The 20187-nt window shown below is 39.8% G+C and overlaps 6 protein-coding genes across 6 annotated transcripts; 5 read left to right on the top strand and 1 right to left on the bottom strand.

The window, feature by feature from the left end:
- The first annotated feature begins 446 nt into the window (after positions 1 to 446).
- On the top strand, positions 447 to 1577 carry LOC137132942 (trace amine-associated receptor 13c-like). The gene is made up of 2 exons (XM_067515972.1): positions 447 to 607; positions 746 to 1577. The coding sequence occupies exons 1-2, from the start codon at positions 447 to 449 to the stop codon at positions 1575 to 1577; spliced, it is 993 nt and encodes a 330-aa protein (XP_067372073.1).
- A 4811-nt stretch (positions 1578 to 6388) lies between these two features.
- On the top strand, positions 6389 to 7744 carry LOC137133156 (trace amine-associated receptor 13c-like). Its single transcript, XM_067516429.1, has 2 exons — positions 6389 to 6631; positions 6937 to 7744. Exons 1-2 carry the CDS (start codon positions 6462 to 6464, stop codon positions 7742 to 7744), a joined length of 978 nt encoding a protein of 325 aa, XP_067372530.1. The 5' UTR covers positions 6389 to 6461.
- A 1361-nt stretch (positions 7745 to 9105) lies between these two features.
- LOC137133155 (trace amine-associated receptor 13c-like) lies at positions 9106 to 10339 on the top strand. The gene is made up of 2 exons (XM_067516428.1): positions 9106 to 9275; positions 9526 to 10339. Exons 1-2 carry the CDS (start codon positions 9106 to 9108, stop codon positions 10337 to 10339), a joined length of 984 nt encoding a protein of 327 aa, XP_067372529.1.
- A 2249-nt stretch (positions 10340 to 12588) lies between these two features.
- On the bottom strand, positions 12589 to 13711 carry LOC137132941 (trace amine-associated receptor 13c-like). The gene is made up of 2 exons (XM_067515971.1): positions 13539 to 13711; positions 12589 to 13405 (listed from the first exon to the last, which is right to left on the bottom strand). The coding sequence occupies exons 1-2, from the start codon at positions 13709 to 13711 to the stop codon at positions 12589 to 12591; spliced, it is 990 nt and encodes a 329-aa protein (XP_067372072.1).
- Positions 13712 to 15495: 1784 nt separating this feature from the next.
- On the top strand, positions 15496 to 16677 carry LOC137132608 (trace amine-associated receptor 13c-like). The gene is made up of 2 exons (XM_067515375.1): positions 15496 to 15668; positions 15861 to 16677. Exons 1-2 carry the CDS (start codon positions 15496 to 15498, stop codon positions 16675 to 16677), a joined length of 990 nt encoding a protein of 329 aa, XP_067371476.1.
- A 1168-nt stretch (positions 16678 to 17845) lies between these two features.
- On the top strand, positions 17846 to 19056 carry LOC137132940 (trace amine-associated receptor 4-like). Its single transcript, XM_067515970.1, has 2 exons — positions 17846 to 18054; positions 18240 to 19056. The coding sequence occupies exons 1-2, from the start codon at positions 17846 to 17848 to the stop codon at positions 19054 to 19056; spliced, it is 1026 nt and encodes a 341-aa protein (XP_067372071.1).
- The last annotated feature ends 1131 nt before the right edge of the window (positions 19057 to 20187 follow it).

The following is a 20187-nucleotide window of genomic DNA, read 5'->3' as shown; positions in this document are numbered from 1 at the left end:
CACACTGAAGTTGAACTCTGGTCTCCTGCGTGAAAGTGCTTTGCTGACCCATTCATCCACCCCAGCGTCCTCCGGCTAATTTTGCGTGTCTAATAATATAATAGAAATAATATTAATGTCGTCCTTTTTGCCCACTTGTACAGACTACTAGAGGAGACTGTTCTGTAAAATTAAACTCGGTACAGTAAGTAGCCAAGTGAGAAAAATGATTTGTGCAACTTTATGATTGTATTACTAAAATCAAAAAATATGCAGATGTAGTGGATGATAACCAGGTTTGGTTGTTTCTTTTCAGGTACACACAAAAATATTGTGAATATCATCAATAATCTACTGAGAATAGGAGGAGGAACATTAACTTGGTAGTAAGAGGAAATGTTAGAGGAGGGACAAAGAAGATATATATGTTATTACAGAGAGTTCAGTAGCTTCACTTCTCTGTGATGATGGAGGAAGTTGAACTCTGCTTCCCACAGCTCAACACGTCCTGCTGGAAGACAAAGCGTCCTCTCTCTGTCTCTGTTCTTATTGACATTGTTCTGTCCTTCATCTCTCTGCTCACTGTGACTCTCAACCTGCTGGTCATCATTTCCATCTCCCACTTCAAGTAGACACGTTCTAATAATTTGTAAACTGTAAACTTATATTACTTTAAACACGGTTTTGAAATGGTTTTCCTTCAGTTTTCACGATCGGCTGGAATGATATTAGAAATGATAAGCATGTTGCTCTCTTTCCTTTCCAGGCAGCTCCACACTCCCACCAACCTACTTCTCCTGTCTCTGGCTGTCTCAGATTTCTTTATAGGCCTCGTAATGTTGTTTCAAATTATGCTCATAGATGGTTGCTGGCTACTAGGGGACTTCATGTGTGCTCTGTATGGTGTGTTTGACTTCACTATGACCTGTAGCTCAATAAGAACAATGATGCTGATATCAGTCGATCGATATGTGGCTATTTGTGACCCTATGAATTACGCCATCAAAGTCACTCCAAAAAGAGTTGGATACTGGATTTTATTGTGTTGGATCTCTTCTGTCTTCCTACTTAGTGTCCTGATGAAGGAAAACCTCAAACAACCAGGCAGGTATCATTCCTGTACGGGACAGTGTCTCCTAATCATCACCTTCGTTGAACAAATTGCAGATCTCATCCTCATCTTTATCATCCCCATCACCGTCATCATAGTTCTGTATATGAGAGTATTTGTGGTGGCTGTGTCTCAGGCTCGAGCCATGAGGTCTCACATTGCAGCTGTCTCAGTCCAGTGTTCAGTGAATGTATGTAGTAAAAAGTCCGAGATGAAAGCGGCCCGGACTCTGGGTGTAGTTATTGTGGTTTTCCTTTTTTGCATCTGCCCATTTTTCAGCTCTACACTTCTAGGCCAGGATACCTTGCTCAGTACTTCATCTGCTGCCTTTATAATATGTTTGTTCTATTTTAACTCCTGTTTAAATCCCATAGTCTATGCCTTTTTCTATCCCTGGTTCCGAAAATCTATTAGACTCATTGTTACACTTAAAATTTTAAGGCCTGGTTCCCATGACACCAATATGTTAAGAGATACAGTGGAGTGATAGAAATGGGGCCTTTACTTAAGTAAAGAAAGCTTGTTGATATATCAACCATGTTAAACATATCAATATTAAACTTGCTAAATGAAAGGAAGGCCATTTGTATTGTATTGCATATTGTAAGGAAGAGAAAATCCTGTTTTTTTTTAGTCCTCTTCCAAAGCCCAGCTTTAATCTTACTGCCAGACCTCTACTGATGCACTTCTCTATTGGTGTATAAACTTATTCAAATTACATTTTGCTTTCCCAGCATTAAAAAACTAAAATATATGCATAGTGATGAACTAAGTCTGTTTGTGTGGCTTCTACAGACATCGTACGACACGTTTTGGGAAATTAAACATATCTTCACTTTATTTTCAATAAGGCAGTGATTTTGATACTGGATTTATAGAGTGACGGCTACATTTAACTATTTCTGAACTTGTGGCCTTAAAGCAAATACAGCACAGGCTTTGTTTGTCGTTGACACTTATTTTCTGTATCAGAGCTTAAAAGAGCAATGTAATAAGACCCATAAGTAAGTAAGTAAGACTGTTCTACACTGTGCTGTTCCTTTATTCCTCAAATCACACGGGTATGATAATAGAGGCAAAACCTCTTATCATTGCAGTTTAGCAAACATTTCTTTTGTGATACAAATGATCAAACACTCATAGTATCACAGTACTTTAGGGTTAGGAAAGAATTGTGGTCTCACTTAACAGAGAAAAGTAGTCACTAGATTCTGAAGTCAAACATCCATTTATCATAATAATAACTTTCCTGCTTAGCATATTTTTATTGAAGGGATTATAAATAAAAAGCATTAATATATAGTGTTTAAGAATCATTGTGATTAAACATCAGCAGAGATACAATTTACAATACAGATGTATTGATGTATGATGGGAAAAGGGACATAATTCCTGAGTAAGCCATAGGCAACAGTGGAGTGGAAAAGCTCCCTTTAACGGAAGAAACCTCCAGCAGAACCAGGCTCAGGATGGACGGCCATCTGCCTCGACCGGTTGGGGTGAGTGGAAGGGGGAGAGAGAAAAGAACAGAGCAGCAAAAAGCAACAACAAAACATCGGGCAGATTGGTAGGACCAGTAGCTGCACGCTGAAAGACACACAGCTTCAAAGCCGGGGGACACCTGCAGAAAGGGACAGAGAGAGGGGGACAGAGAAGGACAAAGACAACTACGGGAGAGAACACACAGAGTTAATGACATACAGTGGTGACAATTGTGGGGTGAGAGGAGAGGAGAGAGGGACAAGAGGAGGAAAGGAGCTAAGTGAATCGGGGGGTTGGTCCCCCAGCAGTCTAAGCCTATGGCAGCATAACTGTAACTAACTATAGTTCTTATCAAAGAGGAAGGTTTTAAGCCTAGACTTAAAAGTAGAGAGGGTGTCTGCTTCCCGAATCTGAACTGGGAGCTGGTTCCACAGGAGAAGAGCTTGATAGCTAAAGGCTCTACCTCCCATTCTACCTTTTGAAATTCTGGGAACCACAAGTAGGCCTGCATTCTGAGAGCGAAGTGGTCTACTGGGATGATATGGTGCTATGAGATCTTCTATATATGATGGAGCCTGACCATTCAGAGATTTATATGTAAGAAGCAGGGTTTTAAATTCTATTCTAGATTTAATAGGAAGCCAATGGAGAGAAGCTAGTGAAGGTGAAATATGATCTCTCTTGCTAGTTCCAGTCAGCACTCTTGCAGCAGCATTTTGGATTAATTGCAGGCTCTTTAGGGAGTTACTGGGGCATCCTGAAAGTAGGGAATTACTGTAGTCCAACCTAGAGGTAACAAATGCACGGACCAGTTTTTCAGCATCACTTTAAGACAGGATGCTTCTAATTTTGGCAATGTTCCGTAGGTGGAAGAAGGCTGTTCTGGAGATTTGTTTTATGTGTGAGGTAAAGGACAAAAAAGGACAGAGGTAAAGGACAAATCCTGGTCAAAAATATCTCCAAGGTTCCTTGCAGTAGTACTGGAGGCCAGACTTATGCCATCTAGGGTAACAATATGGTTGGACATCATATCTCTGAGATTTTTGAGCCCAAATACTATGACTTCAGTTTTGTCTGAGTTTAAAAGTAAAAAATTGTGGGACATCCAGGCGTTTATGTCTCGTAGGCTTGAAGCTTTATTAACTGATTATTTTCATCTGGTTCCATAGATAAATATAGCTGAGTATCATCAGCATAACAGTGGAAATTTATGGAGTGTTTTCTAATTATTTTGCCTAAAGGAGACATATATAAAGTAAAAATTATTGGTCCTAACACAGAGCCTGCAACTAGACTTCTCGTCGTTGACACATGGAAGTTTTCCCAGACAGTCATCTCTGGAATATGATGACATAAGGATTACAGTCCATGTGATTGTGATATATTGACCACCGGGACAGCTGGGGAACTTCTGAGATGAGCTTGACATGCTACTCTCCCACTTCACTGAAGACGACCCCCCTCTAATCATCTTTGAGGACTGGATGTTCAGGTCTCCCATCAACTCTCAGACTTTGTTTCAAAGAAAGCCTTCCTCGATGCCAGTCTGGCTTCAAGAGGGGTCACTCCATCTCTTCTAGCTGCAAAAGTTGCAGGTCAGTCTTCTGTCTTAATCCTACTTGACCTATCTGCAGCCTTTGACACTGTGATCCTTTTGTCCACACTCTCTGACTTGAACATATCTGGATCAGCTCTAGCCTGTCTTCAGTCTTATCTATAAGGACGAACCTTCAAGGTATCCTGGCAGGGACATGTTTTACCAGCGCATGGTTCAGTTCTTGGTCCTCTTCTTTTCTCCATCTATACTACATCCCTGGGTTCTATCATCCACTCACGTGGCCTTTCCTATCACTGCTATGCTGATGACACAGAGGTCTTCCTGTACTTTCCACGGGATGACTCCACTGTCTCATTAAGCATTTCTGCCTGTCTCAACCTCTCCAAGACAGAAGTCCTTGTCTTCCAAGCCAGACCTTCGACACAACACAACATCAGCATCAACATTGGATCTACAGTGATTGTCCCCACTAAGTCGGCCAAAAATGTGGGGTCATCATTGAGGACCAATTGAGCCTTAAGGACTTTAAAGAACTTCAAGGTTTCTAGAGTATGCCGCTTTGCCCTCTACAATATCAGAAAGCTCAGAACCTACCTCACGGAATATAAAACCCAACTCATTGTGCAGATGCTGGTCGTATCTCATATTGATTACTGCAACGGTCTGTTAATGGGGTCTCTGGTATCCACAATCAAACCCTTGTAGATGATCCAAAATGCGACAGCGTGCCTCATTTTTAATCAGCCAAAAAGAACTCATGTCACACCACTCTTCAGATCTCTACACTGGCTTCCTGTAGCTGCTCGCATCAGATTTAAAGCTCTGTCTCTCACCCACAGGGTGATCACCTCAACAGCTCCTGCTTACCTCAACTCCTTCATAAAGGTCTACAATCCCGGTCCTGGCGCACAGAAGACACCAAGCAAAACTCTTTAAACACTGTAAACACTTCACTGATAGGACTTTGTTGTGATGTTTTATCCTTGACTTAGATTTTTGCTTGTCTTGTACCTCATTTGTAAGTTGCTTTGGATAAAAGCGTCTGCTAAATGTGAATGTAAATGGAAGCGGCTCTGGTTGTAAAGTCTGACAACAGAAGGGAGAAAAGACCTACGATGTTGCTCCTTCAGGCACTTGGGATGTGACTGAAGGAGCTGCTCAGAGATGTTACTGTGTGGGGTGAGATTAATTCTCTAACAAGAGTGATAGCTTGCCTAACAACTTCCCTTCCTGAGGCATCCCCAGGACTGAGCTGGCCTTTCTGATCAACTCTTCAACAACTCCCTATAAATTCTCCAATCAATCTAAAGTGCTACAGAGTACTGACTGGAGTTAGCAAAACAGAGATCATATTTCTGATTCCTTAGCTTTTCTACATTGACTCCACATATGATCCACAATATAAATTAAAATCCCCATCCTTCTATAGAAAGCCTTTAAATGTCAAGCTCCATCGGATGTTAAAGACCTTATAGTCCCATATTATTAGCAGAGTTGCATAACCTGTATGAAAGAACTGACCAGATCCAATTTTTTCCTAAAACCAATATTGCCATTGCACTACACTGAAAGCTCGCACGATCACGAACGCAAACAGTTCCCCCATACATGAGCATGTGCTGCAAAAGGACTGGACCAAGCAATGCTTTCGATGCAACAAAACAGGCTGATCTGTAAAGTGTGTTGTGCTGATTTTGTTGTAAATAAAAGTTCAAATACATTTTTTTTGTGGCTTTTGTTAACACTACTTCATCATCAACCACTGCATTCTGCTTGCTTGATGAACCTACAATAAACATTCTTTAAAACAAGTGCCTGGGTCAAGTGAGTTGGATACATTGATACATACATAAACAAAATCTTGATAAGAACATCTATTGCTTTTTCCGTTATGACCCATAAAAAAAATCTTTTTTTTTTTTCAAACTCCCAAAAAGTTAGGGTAAAATACCATGGGTTTTGGTAACATTTAAAAAGTCTTTAGGTTGACAGGGCTCAAACAAGGACGCATTTGGGGCAGTAGGAGTGAAACAAGATACTTGACAACATAAACATCCTGTGGATGTATTAGTGGAAAATGTGAAATCTCTCGACAAGTGCTGGATGGACCACTGATAAAACAGGCATTAATACATTCTTATCCTCCTCAGGAGAATATGCTACAACTTCAGTAATTCCTGAATAATTTTTTTTAAATACGTGTAGCCATCAGATGAAAATGTGCATTTTGCGAGCCCTCCGAAGAAAAGGGAGGGGCCACTGAGGAGAACAGAGATAAGTCACCTGTGCAAGAGAAAACTGCCAGAGCTCAGCAGCTTCTCCTCTCTGGTGATGGAAACCTTAGAGGAAACTGAACTCTGCTTTCCACAGATCAACGCCTCCTGTATGAAGCCGAAGCGTCCTCACTTTCAGACCATGCTGACTTACGTTCTGCTGTTTTCTGTCTCTTTGCTCACTGCATCTCTAAATCTGCTGGTCATCATCTCTATCTCCCACTTCAAGTATCTACATATTCCATTACTTAATCAAACTGGTAGCTCACAGTTAAAAGTCGTGGTACAAAAATAATTAGGGTTATAATGTAAAAATAGTAAAATAATAGTTATGTATTTGAGTCTTTGTTCAATCTGCTTTAATCTAAATCATAAATGTCTCTGATTACTATACGTCCTAATCTCTTCTACTTTAAGTAAATAATTGAAAAAATAAATCAGGATATAAGAAAATGTCTAACGTAAATGTTTTGTGTTCAAATATGATTGCTATAATAAATAATGGTACATAAATTGCCGATCTTTCTCTGCAGGCAGCTCCACACTCCCACCAACCACCTCCTCCTGTCACTGGCTGTCTCAGATTTCTTTATGGGCCTTCTCATGTTCTGTCAAATTGATGGCTGCTGGTTTCTTGGTAACCTCATGTGTAACCTTTATCAGTATCTAGCATTCATTATTGGCTCTGTCTCAGTAGGAACCATGGTGCTCATTTCTGTTGACCGCTATGTGGCTATTTGTAAACCTTTACGTTACTCAACTGAAATTACCCAGAGGAGAATCAAGATCTGCGTTTGCCTGTGTTGGATATGTTCTATTATCTATACAGGTTTATATTTAAAGGATAACCTGAAACAGCCAGGGAGGTATAATTCCTGCTTTGGAGAGTGTGTTATTTTAATTAACTACATTGCTGGACTAGCGGATCTTGTTATTTCCTTCCTCCTTCCCATCACTGTCATCATAGTTCTGTATATGAGAGTATTTGTGGTGGCTGTGTCTCAGGCTCGAGCCATGAGGTCTCACATTGGTGCTGTCTCACTCCAACGTTCAGTGAAAGTCACAGCGAAAAAGTCTGAACTGAAAGCAGCCAGGACTCTCGGTGTTGTTGTAGGTGTGTTTCTAATATGTCTCTGTCCATATTATATTGTCAGTCTTACAGGCCAAGACACTTTGCTGCATTCTTCCTCTGCTGCTTTTGTGATATATTTGTACTATTTTAATTCCTGCCTAAACCCTTTGATTTATGCCTTTCTTTACCCCTGGTTTAGAAAATCTATCAAACTCATTGTTACACTTAAAATACTGCAACCTGAATCCTGTGAGGCCAACATGCTCTAGAGAGGTGCACATTCTACTCATGGCTCCATGTGAACACGTTTTATTATGAATGCAATGGTGGAATCAATTGGGGAGGATTTTATTTTCACTTAATCTAAAGCTCTGTTTCTGTACAATGTTTTGTTGTGTGTTTGTAGTGTACTCAATTTAAAAGGAACCTCCACCTTTGGATATGGATACATTTGAGTGAACGCTCGAGAGAAATTTCTAATATTGTAATGAAATTGTTGTGCCTTTATAATTTTAAACAACAGAACTAAAGGTAATAAAGTCCACACTACAATGAAGTGTATTTAATATTGTTTACATATTATATTAAAGGACAGTGTTGACGAATTTAGAAATGTGGATGATTTGTACCAAAGTATATAATTATAAGGGCAGAATATATTAAATGCAAGTGACCATGTAATACATGCTACAATATTCTGAATACACCTCTGGAAATTACAAGTCCTTAACATAACATATTTCACTTTGTGTCACTGGATAGAACAACCAAAGCACAACAGGCTAAATATGCTATCACATAGCATGTCTCATTGGTGTGTATTATCTCAACATGTAGGACCGTACATAACTAAGAACTGAGCCAATAAGACTTTCTTCCATTTTATGGTCTCAAAGTCAAAACTCTTATTTAAAACCATCCCCCAGCGATTTAGTAAGAACTAGACCTGTGTGACACTAAAACACTAATAGTTTTGTTTCTGAGTAAATCAACTCTATAGAAGTCAGGCAGGCTGCTCAATTGGGTCTTTGCAGTCAGTACGACTCTTGTGTTTTGAAATATTTTTATATCCCTCTCCAGTTTCCTGTGAGGTCTTTTGAAAGCTGTTTACTTGACCTCACTGTTTTTGTTGCTATCAGCCTACAGCTTCAGACTGTCCATAGACATCCACCTTGCAATTTAAAATGAACAGCCCAACTTAACAAACCTGGAGCCACTCATCAGGCATTGGGGAAATGGCAAATGGTCCGCTTTTCTACCTTGTGGTATCCAAAGCGTGTTACACTGCTTCCCATTCACAGAAAGTATCCCAGAGCTAAACTGTCTCCACAATTTGTTATGTTACAGCCTTATTTCAAAAATGGATCAAATTTATTATTTTCCTCAAAATTCTACAAATAACACCCCTCAGTTCGTAAAGGCAGTCGTCCACGGGCCATAGGGTCAGACTGAGCTTGAGCTGACCCCAGAGAGCAAAGTGGAGATGACGGACTTCTTTGCTGCAGAAAAAAAGCAGTAACGTAGCAAGAAAGAAGGGTGGGGCACCTGTGGAGGAGAGCTACATAAGCTGCATCACAGAAAAGGTGACACAGAAGACCTACAGGACCTGGCACTTGCTGTCTACCATACGATGGAGGTTACAGAAGGTTCAGAACTCTGCTTTCCACAGCTCAACAATTCCTGCAGGAAACCTACGCTGCCTCATTCTGCTGCCGCGCTTGTTTCCCTTGTACTGTCCTCGGTCTCTGTGCTCACTGCAGCTCTTAACCTGCTGGTCATCATCTCCATCTCCTACTTCAGGCAGAGATACACTCTCAGCATTACAATCTTACATTTGCACACTGAAAAATGTCTATGCCTTTTGATGGCTTTCTAAAAATTGATAATTATGTATTTCTTATCTTCTAAATAATCCAAGATATAGTCATAGATATTGTGGTGAAACATAATTAAAGCAGGCAATTCAGAATAATGTCTTAACCCTAAGAAGAGCCTTGCTACTACTTCTGTACTGCTTTGAATTATTATTGTGATATTTTTCTTTCTCCAGGCAGCTCCACAGCCCCACCAACCTCCTCACCCTCTCTCTGGCTTTCTCAGACCTCCTTGTTGGCCTCCTGTTGATACCAGTTGAAATCCTTTTCACAGAAACCTGCTGGTTCCTGGGCGACCTCATGTGTGCTCTGTATTACATTTTAAGCTTCACAATTACCTCTTCTTCGGTTGGAAATGTGGTGCTCATATCAGCTGATCGCTATGTGGCTATTTGTGACCCTCTGCACTACACCACCAGAGTTACAATGGACAGAACCAAAGTGTGTGTTTGTCTATGTTGGATCTGCTCTGTTCTCTATAACGGTCTCATTTTAAAGGACTTTCTGAGACCACATGATTCCCAAAACCCCTGTTATGGACAGTGTGTAGTTGTCCTTAACTATATCAGAGGAATTGCTGACTGTGTTTTCACCTTTATTGTTCCCATTACAGTCATCATAGTTCTGTATATGAGGGTCTTTGTAGTCGCTGTGTCTCAGGCTCGTGCCATGCACTCCCACATTGCAGCTGTCGCACGACAACACTCACCAACTGCTAAGAAATCAGAGGTGAAAGCAGCCAAGACACTTGGTGTGGTAGTAGTTGTGTTTCTAATATGTTTCTGCCCGTATTACTCCTCATCCCTTCTAGGTAAGCGCGTAGAAGACAGCAGTTCATACTTACCCTCGGGAGTCTGGCTGTTGTATTTTAACTCCTGTCTAAATCCTGTGATCTACGCCTTTTTCTACCCGTGGTTTAGAAAATCGGTCAAAATCATTGTTACACTGCAGATACTGCGGCCTGACTCCTGTTATGCTAAAATAATGTAGAGGCCAACATCAGGGAGCAGTGCATTATAATTAGAAGTGGTGCTAATGAGAAACAAAACTAAATAAATCATTATGCGTTAATGTGTTTATATCATTAACATTTTTATTGTATGACACAGCAGGAGTGTAGACAAGTCCCACTACTCTTAGTACATAGTAATCATTTATTTTAACAACACACTGAGAGCAGAAGACAGTAAGAAGGTAGTTATTTATGATAGTGTACATTAATTTTCTCTGATTTACTAATAAAGACACCAATTAAAATACATTGCTGAAGCTCTGTGCTGAGATTTTTACGTTTATTAAGGTGTATTAGATGATGTGTTTTCATGTATATGTTGAAATATCTAGTGTAGCAAAAATTAGACGTTAGTAAATTATTCTTTTTCCTCTTTCTTCGTGTAGTTCCATTGATTTGCAATTCAGAATGGCTTACGGCATAGATGCTAACTGCTGAGCAGATTGAATATTTCTTTTTACCATTGACATTTCCTGTCTTTCCGGAAACTTTACGGAAGCAGGTTTTACATCTGTCATGCAGTCTGCAGCTGCGTAAGACTTTCTGCATGTGTTTCTGAACTGTCGTGGCAAATACCTCTAGAAAGATGTGCTAAGCAGGGGGCTGAGTAAGTAACCATGGAGATAGCCACTGCCATCCTCAACACTCAAGTGTGACACCATTTGTATCATCTGTCTTCAACAGCACATGTGCATAACAAAAGGCTACAGATGGAGCAAGCAGCTAAGTGAAAGTGGAACTGAGAAGGGGGATCACATTTGTTATGTCTGAACGCTGACCAAAGGCAGAATGTACGTAGCTCCTATGAAAATCAAGTTAAAAGACAATGACACACTACACATTCACCGCCTGACTTGATTTGGATTTGGTTTGTGTAGATAAACGTGATTTTATTCATCCTAAAATGTTCGAATCATCATCATTGTTCCCAACAAAACATACTTAGTGCTCAGTACTTAATGTCACTGTATAGCATCACCTACTTGTTGGTATGAAATCCAATCTACTTGCTTACATCTGTTCACAGTGGCTGACCTGTGCACTGAAGTAGGCAAATGTAAATCTTAAACTGTCATGGAAAGTAAACTGGAATTTTACTAGGGTTTTACTGCACATGGCATTTGATTTAAAAATGTGTTTTTGTCATTTGTAATATTTCTTCAATGTTCTACCCACATACAGCAAAAAAGTGACAAAAGTAGTTGGTAACAGTGTTGGAGTCTAAACACGTGGTCTTATGCTTTAGAGAGACCTGGTTACTACATTATTTAATTACACGCGCATCTTTAAATCAAATGTCCGCTGTGAAATAGATAAAGTTGCTTTACAGACATTTGATTCAAAAATACAAATGTAAATAAAAAATACTGTTAATGGCTTCATTTCATTTCAATTCTCACTTATGCATAGACCGTGAGCGAGCACGCGCAACTCCTCAAACATGCACCGAATTAAATTCACCCCTAATTTCATTTACACCAGTGCTTTGCCAACTGTGACGTGGAACTATTCTGTGAAAACAGAACAATTTGGTCTCCTGAGTATCACGAGAACTTTTATTAATCCAGTTTTTTGCTTTTTTTTTTTTTGGCGCCTCAGTGAGGTAAGTCCCCTGTAATACTGATGCAGGTGATGTTTTCCTACAAGCAGATAATGAGCTCAACACACAAACAACATTCGATTAAAAAAACTCTAGTCACACAAAGCTAACTACACTTCATACTCATAGTACAGGAAACAAGGTTTTGTACTTTTCTGAACATTTCAACATTTGGATGTTCAAATCAGTCAATTACATATGTGACTGTAAGTGTTGCTTGTGCACTGGTCCTTGGAAAATAAATGTTAAATAATTATAATTGCTCAAGAAAACCGACACAACATTAAAGCTTTAAAGCATTTCCTTAACTTCAATCTTAAGGAAAAATCCTCGAACATGTAATTTGTGAATAATATAGTTAGCTTAATCATTATATCTTTTTCTTTTTTGCATGTCAATCTGTTCACGTTGCACAGCAACGTTGGGAAAAGGCTGCTTTTTACAGTTGTTTTTACATCACAATAAATTGAAGTTATGCTGTTTTCTGTTCTCTCACACATTTACCTTTTTTATAATCCCTGAAATTTACATGAAAAAGTAAAGACTCTTCACAGAAATTCATGTATTAATATGAAGATGTTCAGATTAATTTGAGCAACAAAACTGTGTTTTAAAACTTCATACTGCTTATGTTATGTTGGCCTCACAGGAGTCAGGCTGCAGTATCTTGAGTGTAACAATGAATTTGATACATTTTCTAAACCAGGGGTAGAAAAAGGTATAGATCACAGGATTTAGACAAGAGTTAAAATAAAACAAATATAGTACAAAAGCAGAAGATGAGGTATTTATCAAAGTGTCCTGGCTTGTAAGTGTAACACAAAAATACGGGCAGAGACATATGAGAAACACCAGAATAACAACACCGAGAGTCCTGGCTGCTTTCAGTTCCGATTTCTTTACAGTGACACTCACTGGGCCCTGAGATGGGACTGATGCGATGTGAGACCTCATGGCACGAGCCTGAGACACAGCCTCCACAAATACTCTCATATACAGGACTATGATGACAGTGACAGGACCGATGAAGGACAAAAACAGATCAACACGTCCGGCAATGTAATCAATAACCAGAACACAATCTCCAAAGCAGGAGTTATACTTGCCTGGGTGTTGCAGGTTATCCTTCTGCATCAGGCCGTTGCTTAGAGCCGAACATGTCCAACAGATATAAACACAGACTTGAACTCTTTTCTGAGTGACTTTGGTGGAGTAATGCAGAGGGAAACAAATAGCCACGTAACGATCAATGGATATGAGAACCATGTTTCCTATTGACGCAGAGGTACTAATGCAGGCCGTAACATAATACAGACTACACATGAGGTCACCCAGGAACCAGCAGCCGTTTGTTGTCAACATTTGAAAGAACATGACGATGCCGATGAAGAAATCTGAGACAGCCAGAGAGAGAAGCAGGACATTGGTTGGAGTGTGGAGCTGCCTGGAGAGAAAGAGCAGCAATAGATTCATAATTACTCTTAATGTCAATGATTGAATGAAAAAACTTGAAATGAATACAAAACATTAAGAAACACGACTGTTTTTTGTAATAAAATGGTAAAATGTTTGGATACTTGAAGTGGGAGATGGAGATGATGACCAGCAGGTTGAGAGTCACTGTGAGCACAGAGATGGAGGACAGCAGTATGTAAGTGAGCAGGGATGCAGAGTAAGAACCAATGGCTGTCCTGCAGGAGGAGTTGGGGAGATGTGGGAAGCAGAGTTCAGAGTCCTGAAAGAGTTCCATCGCTGGAAAAACAGGAGCTGCTGAGCTCTGTCTGATTTCTCACACAAAGTCTGTCATGTAGCTGCTTTATCTCTTTTTCCTCCACATCCCTCCTCCTTTCCGCCCCTGGTGACAACTTCCTTTCAGTAGCAGGGGCTGTTTCTATCTTTAATTACTTATTCCTTTTTGATTCTCAACATTTTCATTTCTTTTCTCAATTAAATATTATTTTCCTGTAAACTTGACATGTTCTTTGCTGCGATTTTATAATGGAAAACAATGCTTTTGTGTTTTGACAGGAACAAGGACATGTGCTTATCACACTTCTACCCAGTGCTAATGACTTAAGCATGGGGAGCAGGGGTGCTGCCTGCTGGTGCCCCAACCCCTCACCTCACTCTTCAATCAAAAGCTAAAAATCTGTTTAAATATATTTAGTTATTTAAAATTTATAATCTCTGAATCTCTAAATATTTTCCACAGCTTAATAAAGAGTGTTGCTGTCAAAGCCTTCTGTGACACACACTAGTTGAACAGTACTGGCAGCAAAGCAGGTATATTTGCTTTTAAAAGGTTTCGAGCCAGGCTCACCCTACTGACCAATCAGAGAGCGGCAGCTTCTGCTTCATTTCTGCGTCACTTTCATTTTGGTGCAAAGAGTGAAGCTAACTGAGAAGAGAGAGAGGACTGACTCGGTCACAAGCTACCACTAGCTTAAGTTGCACACTGTAGCTTTAAGCGAGGTAATCTGCAATGAAATCATGCAATTTGTTTCCTGTCGTGTCAAGTTGATTAGTAGTTGCTATATTATTATTCCAAAAATGAAGAGAAATCAGACACAGCATTTTCTCTAACTAATGGCTGAATGTATGGAAATATGCTGTTCAATTATGACAGACTGATAAGTAGGGGTGACTCCCAATAGTTAAACATTTGACAACATTACTGCAGTATGGCGGCAGCTAAATGTCTGATTTTTTTCAACCACGTCTCCTAAAGAACACAAATTAGAAGTCATCAGGATCCTGCACCACAGGGCGGAAAACATCCCCACCTCCTCTGATGCCCAAAAGAAGGAGGATAGACATCTGAGGACACCTCTCAAGGCCCGCGGTTTTCCTAAGTGGGCCTTATACAAGATGTCATCCAGATCCAACAGAAGGTCAACAGACAGAGCAGAGACTCGGAGTCAAAGGTGATTCCTTACGTGGCTGGAGGGTCGGAGAAGCTCGAAAGGATTTTCAGAAAACACCACATACCTGTTCACATTCAAACCCACCAACACCCTGAGACAGACACTTGTCCCCCCGAAAGAGCAAATAGCAAAACACAAGAAGAGCAACGTAGTGTATGCGGTGCAGAGCAGTGCCTGATCAGTGTATAAGCACTGCTGTAATTTCTATATTAGAAATATGATATAATACCAAAGTACAATCTAAAAATGCGTTTCCCATGTTTTGGTAAATAATGTCAACTCTGAAGTAAAGAGGCCAATGACAAATCAAAAGCACTGTACTATCCTTCCTTGTGACCCATTGTTGCCCTGTTTAAGGTTGTTATACTGTCCTTCGTTTGATTAACATTTAGGACTAATTTCAGCATATGGTTACAGGATCAATGAGGGAGGGAAGTACAAGATGAATGATGATGACTTAAGAGGCGGGGCTTCAGTTGGACAAGCTGTGGTAGGCTGAGAGGGACAAGGGGATGAACAAGAAAATAGAGATAAATGATAGAACACGATCGAGAGGTGTGGTCATAAAGCTGCCAGAGCTCAGCACCATCTCTTCTCATCCTCTTTGGTGATGGAGACCCTGATAGAAGCTGACCTCTGCTTTCCTGAACTCCTCAACACCTCCTGTAGAAAGCCAAGGCGCTCACACACTGAGGATGTGCTTATTTACATTGTGCTGTCCTTCATCTCTCTGCTCACTGCGACTCTCAACCTGTTGGTCATCATCTCCATCTCCCACTTCAAGTAGCAAAATATTTAATTTAATTCATGACAGTTATGACAGGAATGAATGGTCGATGTTACAAATGTTCCTACCTGATTACGTGGATGTGTGTTACAATTTTTAACATGGATTTGAAATCTTTTGGGTTCAGGTTTACTAACTGGTACTACAGTGCAAACACTAATACATCTCATGTTTCTCTTTCAATACAGGCAGCTCCACACCCCCACCAACCTCCTCCTACGCTCTCTGGCTGTCTCCGACTTCTTTGTGGGTCTTCTCATGTCCTTTCAGATTCTCCTCACAAACGGCTGCTGGTTCCTCGGTGACTTCATGTGTACTTTTTATTGTACTTTAGATTTTGTTATAACATCTGCCTCAGTAGGAACCATGGTTCTTATATCAGCCGATCGCTACATTGCCATCTGTGACCCTCTGCATTACTCCACCAAAGTCACTGTGAGAGGAGTAATACATTGTACTTGCCTTTGCTGGGCCTGTTCTATTCTGTATAACATTCTCATAATGAAGGACAATTTCAAACAACCTGGTAAGTATAAATCCTGCTCTGGACAGTGTGTGACTGTCATTAACTACATCGCAGGAATTATTGACCTGTTCTTGACCTTTATTGGTCCTGTCACCGTCATCATAGTTCTGTATTTGAGAATTTTTGTTGTGGCTGTGTCTCACGCTCGAGCCATGAAGATTCAAATTACAGTGTCCACGCTTCAGAGATCAAAGGTTGTGCATGTTAAGAAATCAGAGATCAAAGCAGCTCGAACTCTTGGCGTTGTTGTAGTTGTGTTTCTGACATGCCTTTGCCCGTATTACTGCTCCTCGCTTGTAGGCAAGAACGTCTTGTTTGGCATCACGTCTGTGCCCGTAGAAACTTGGTTGTTCTATTTTAACTCTTGTCTGAACCCAGTGATTTATGCTTTTTGCTACCCCTGGTTTCTAAAATCCATTAAGCTCATTGTAACGTTTAAAATATTTCAGCCTGATTCCTGTGAGGCAACAATACTGTAGAGAAACCCTGCATAGACATTCTTACATTCTTATTATTGTCACTGAATTTACAAATCCATATTTAGACTCTGGTCTAAATGTGAAATGTATAAATCAACAAAAAGTTGGAATGACTTTCCTTATCTCTCCATTTGTTCTTTTCTCTTCCTATGGTCACCCACTACAGAAAGGAGGGGTTTGTAGCAAGGCAGGTTCTTATTGACATTTTTTTCTGGAAGCTGATTTCGTATTTATCATGTAAAAGCTTGATCTGATTATCATTATTTGGGGTGGGGATGTCTGGTGGTTTAGAGAAACCTGGTTTCACAGGTAGATACTCTGGAGATGCACTCGCACAATTAAAATGAATTAACCAATAGTCTGACTACAGCTTGACACAATGTGGGAAGTAGAAATTTGAATAAGTTGGTTTCCACTGCTCAGTTATTCAATTCACAGTTGACACTGTGAGCAGGTTTTCTACTACTGTCTGTTTCTCTCTCCATGCCGTCAGTCCGGAAAAAAAACAACAACAAAAAAAACACGAGGAAACATTTATTCTCCCGCTGTAAAGTTTGTCTACAAGCCAAACTTTTCAGGTGAATTCCCACCACCTGTCTGGTGCACGTGTTTGTGGATTTAAAATAACTAGGTTACTACAGTGCATTTAAACCTGTCCCCTGCAACAAAGCAAAATCAGGGGAAAAGCGCGGACAGCATAGACTGTAATGTGTGTTATAGTGTAAAGGCAGATAAAGATTTTAATATGTGTTCATTTGATTTGAGTTTGCAGTCAGTTCAACTTGTGGTCATTATAAGGGGAAATCAAAGGATAAGTGAAGCTAGAACAGTGCTTTTAGGTAATAAAACAACAAAATATATCATTTATAACTAATATAAAGAAAATTGGGATCGTGTTTTTCGCCGTATCACCAAGCTGTAGTTAGGGTCTTTGCTTCTTAATCTGTTGTCCTGTTACAGGTTAGCTGTAATCCCCCCCCCATCATTCAATTCACATCTGTGACTAAGTTTGGTTTACAATAAGCAAATGGTTACAGATTCAGTGAGCGAGGGACGTAGTAGATGACAATGACGACATTGAGAGAGGACGGACTTATGAATAGCAAGCTGTGGTAATGATGAATACGAGAAAAAACATAAATGATACATGTGAACACATGTGATAGAGATGTATGGTGACAAAGCTGCCAGAGCTCGTAAATCTCTCCTCCTCCTCCTGATGGATTATGAGCTCTGCTTTCCACAACTGAACACTTCATGTAGGAAGGAAAAGCGTCCACACACTGAGACTGTATTCATTTACATTGTGCTGTTCTCAGTTGCTCTGCTCACTGCGATGCTCAACCTGCTGGTCATCACCTCCATCTTTCACTTCAAGTAGCAACATATTTAATCAGTTTATAGAAATGGTAGACAAACAGAAATGAATTTTTTTTTTTATTAACTTATGTGTCAATTTATCATTAAGTTCAATGCATATATGTGTTACGTTTGTATTCTATCTGCTTAATATCATAATTGGTATCACAGTTATTACATATGATGCTCATCTTTCAATGCAGGAAGCTCCACACTCCTACCAACTTCCTCATCCTATCGCTGGCTGTCTCCGATTTCTTTGTGGGTTTTCTCATGTCCTTTCAGATTCTACTTACAAACGGCTGCTGGTTACTCGGAGACATCATCTGTGCCCTTTATAGTGTTTTAGGCTTCATTGTAACCTCTGCCTCAGTAGGAACCATGGTTCTTATATCAGCCGATCGCTACATTGCCATCTGTGACCCTCTGCATTACTCCACCAAAGTCACTGTGAGAGGAGTAATACATTGTACTTGCCTTTGCTGGGCCTGTTCTATTCTGTATAACATTCTCATAATGAAGGACAATTTCAAACAACCTGGTAAGTATAAATCCTGCTCTGGACAGTGTGTGACTGTCATTAACTACATCGCAGGAATTATTGACCTGTTCTTGACCTTTATCGGTCCTGTCACCGTCATCATAGTTCTGTATTTGAGAATTTTTGTTGTGGCTGTGTCTCACGCTCGAGCCATGAAGGCTCAAATTACCGTGGCCACGCTTCAGAGATCAAAGGTTGTGCATGTTAAGAAATCGGAGATCAAAGCAGCCCGAACTCTTGGCGTTGTTGTAGTTGTGTTTCTGACATGCCTTTGCCCGTATTACTGCTCCTCGCTTGTAGGCAAGAACGTCTTGTTTGGCATCACATCTGTGCCCATAGAAACTTGGTTGTTCTATTTTAACTCTTGTCTGAACCCAGTGATCTATGTCTTTTGCTACCCCTGGTTTCTAAAATCCATAAAGCTCATTGCTACTTTTAAGATACTTCAGCATGACTCCGGTGAGACCAACATACTGTAGAGAAAATCTGTGTAGCCACTGAACTGATTCATATGTCATTCTTATGTCATTATGACATAAGTATGTAATTGAAATTACAAATCTAAATTCTGCTTTACTTTTTTTTTACTCTGTGTATATTATAATGTATTGTGTGACAAAAAAAAAAAAAAGAAACACTAGTCTACCACATACTGTAATCTACTTGTTTTTTAATGGAAACTTTGCAGTGACAGTATCCTTATGTGTAATGTCACTGCAATATTGGTTCTCACAATTTCACTAGGTATACAGATTCAAAGATGTTGGACACTTTCATGTCATGGAAGGAAGTTTGGTTTAAAATTTTAAAAACACTTTTGGAGCATACGTGCTCTCTCTCCTATTTTACTTCTCTGGTCTTTACTGGTGTAATGTAAAGTAGTGTAACCTTTATTTATATAGCACTATTAGAAAAATGAAAAATAAAAACAACAATAGTCTGAGATCACCTAGGTATCAAATTCCTGCTTGAACAAGTGATTATTAAGTTTGGATTTAAAGGTATGGAGCTCAGATAAGCTCCACAGCTTAAGGTCATAACAGCAAAGGCCCTGTCAACCGAACACTTTGACTTAGATCTGGGCACAGCTATAGTATGATTGGGTTGATCTGAAATTGGATTTGCCACCCGAATAGTAACCAGACCATTAAGTTATTATTTAACACCTTAAAATGGATCCTGACGTGAACAGGAAAACCGATGAAGAGAACGCAGAATGGGGTTATGTCAGTACAGTAGCTGCTGAAGAACTGACTGGTTAACACCAAAATACAGTGTATTACAGTATTCAAGCCTTGAAGAAATACAAGCATGAACAGCAATTTCCAAGTCTTTGTGTGACAGAAAGGACCAAACCAAGTGGTAACCACACCATGTTTTAAAGCATTCAGGACTAACCCCAGCTTAAGACACCAATCAAATATATAAAACAATAAAAATGTTTGAATAAAATATTAAAAGAAACAGGAATGAAAGGATCAAAGGGACACGTCTGAAGAAGACACAATACATATCGATACCCCTTCTCACCGCAGCAACCTTTCAAACAAAATGATTCAGAAATTCATTGCAACGATCCACAGAATCTTTAACAGCAGTACGAATTGCAG

Source organism: Channa argus, chromosome 9 (assembly GCF_033026475.1).
Source record: "Channa argus isolate prfri chromosome 9, Channa argus male v1.0, whole genome shotgun sequence".
In the NCBI taxonomy this organism is placed as follows: Eukaryota; Metazoa; Chordata; class Actinopteri; order Anabantiformes; family Channidae; genus Channa; species Channa argus.
The sequence above is the reverse complement of the archived record's forward strand: the minus strand, read 5'-3'. Positions and strand labels throughout refer to the sequence as shown.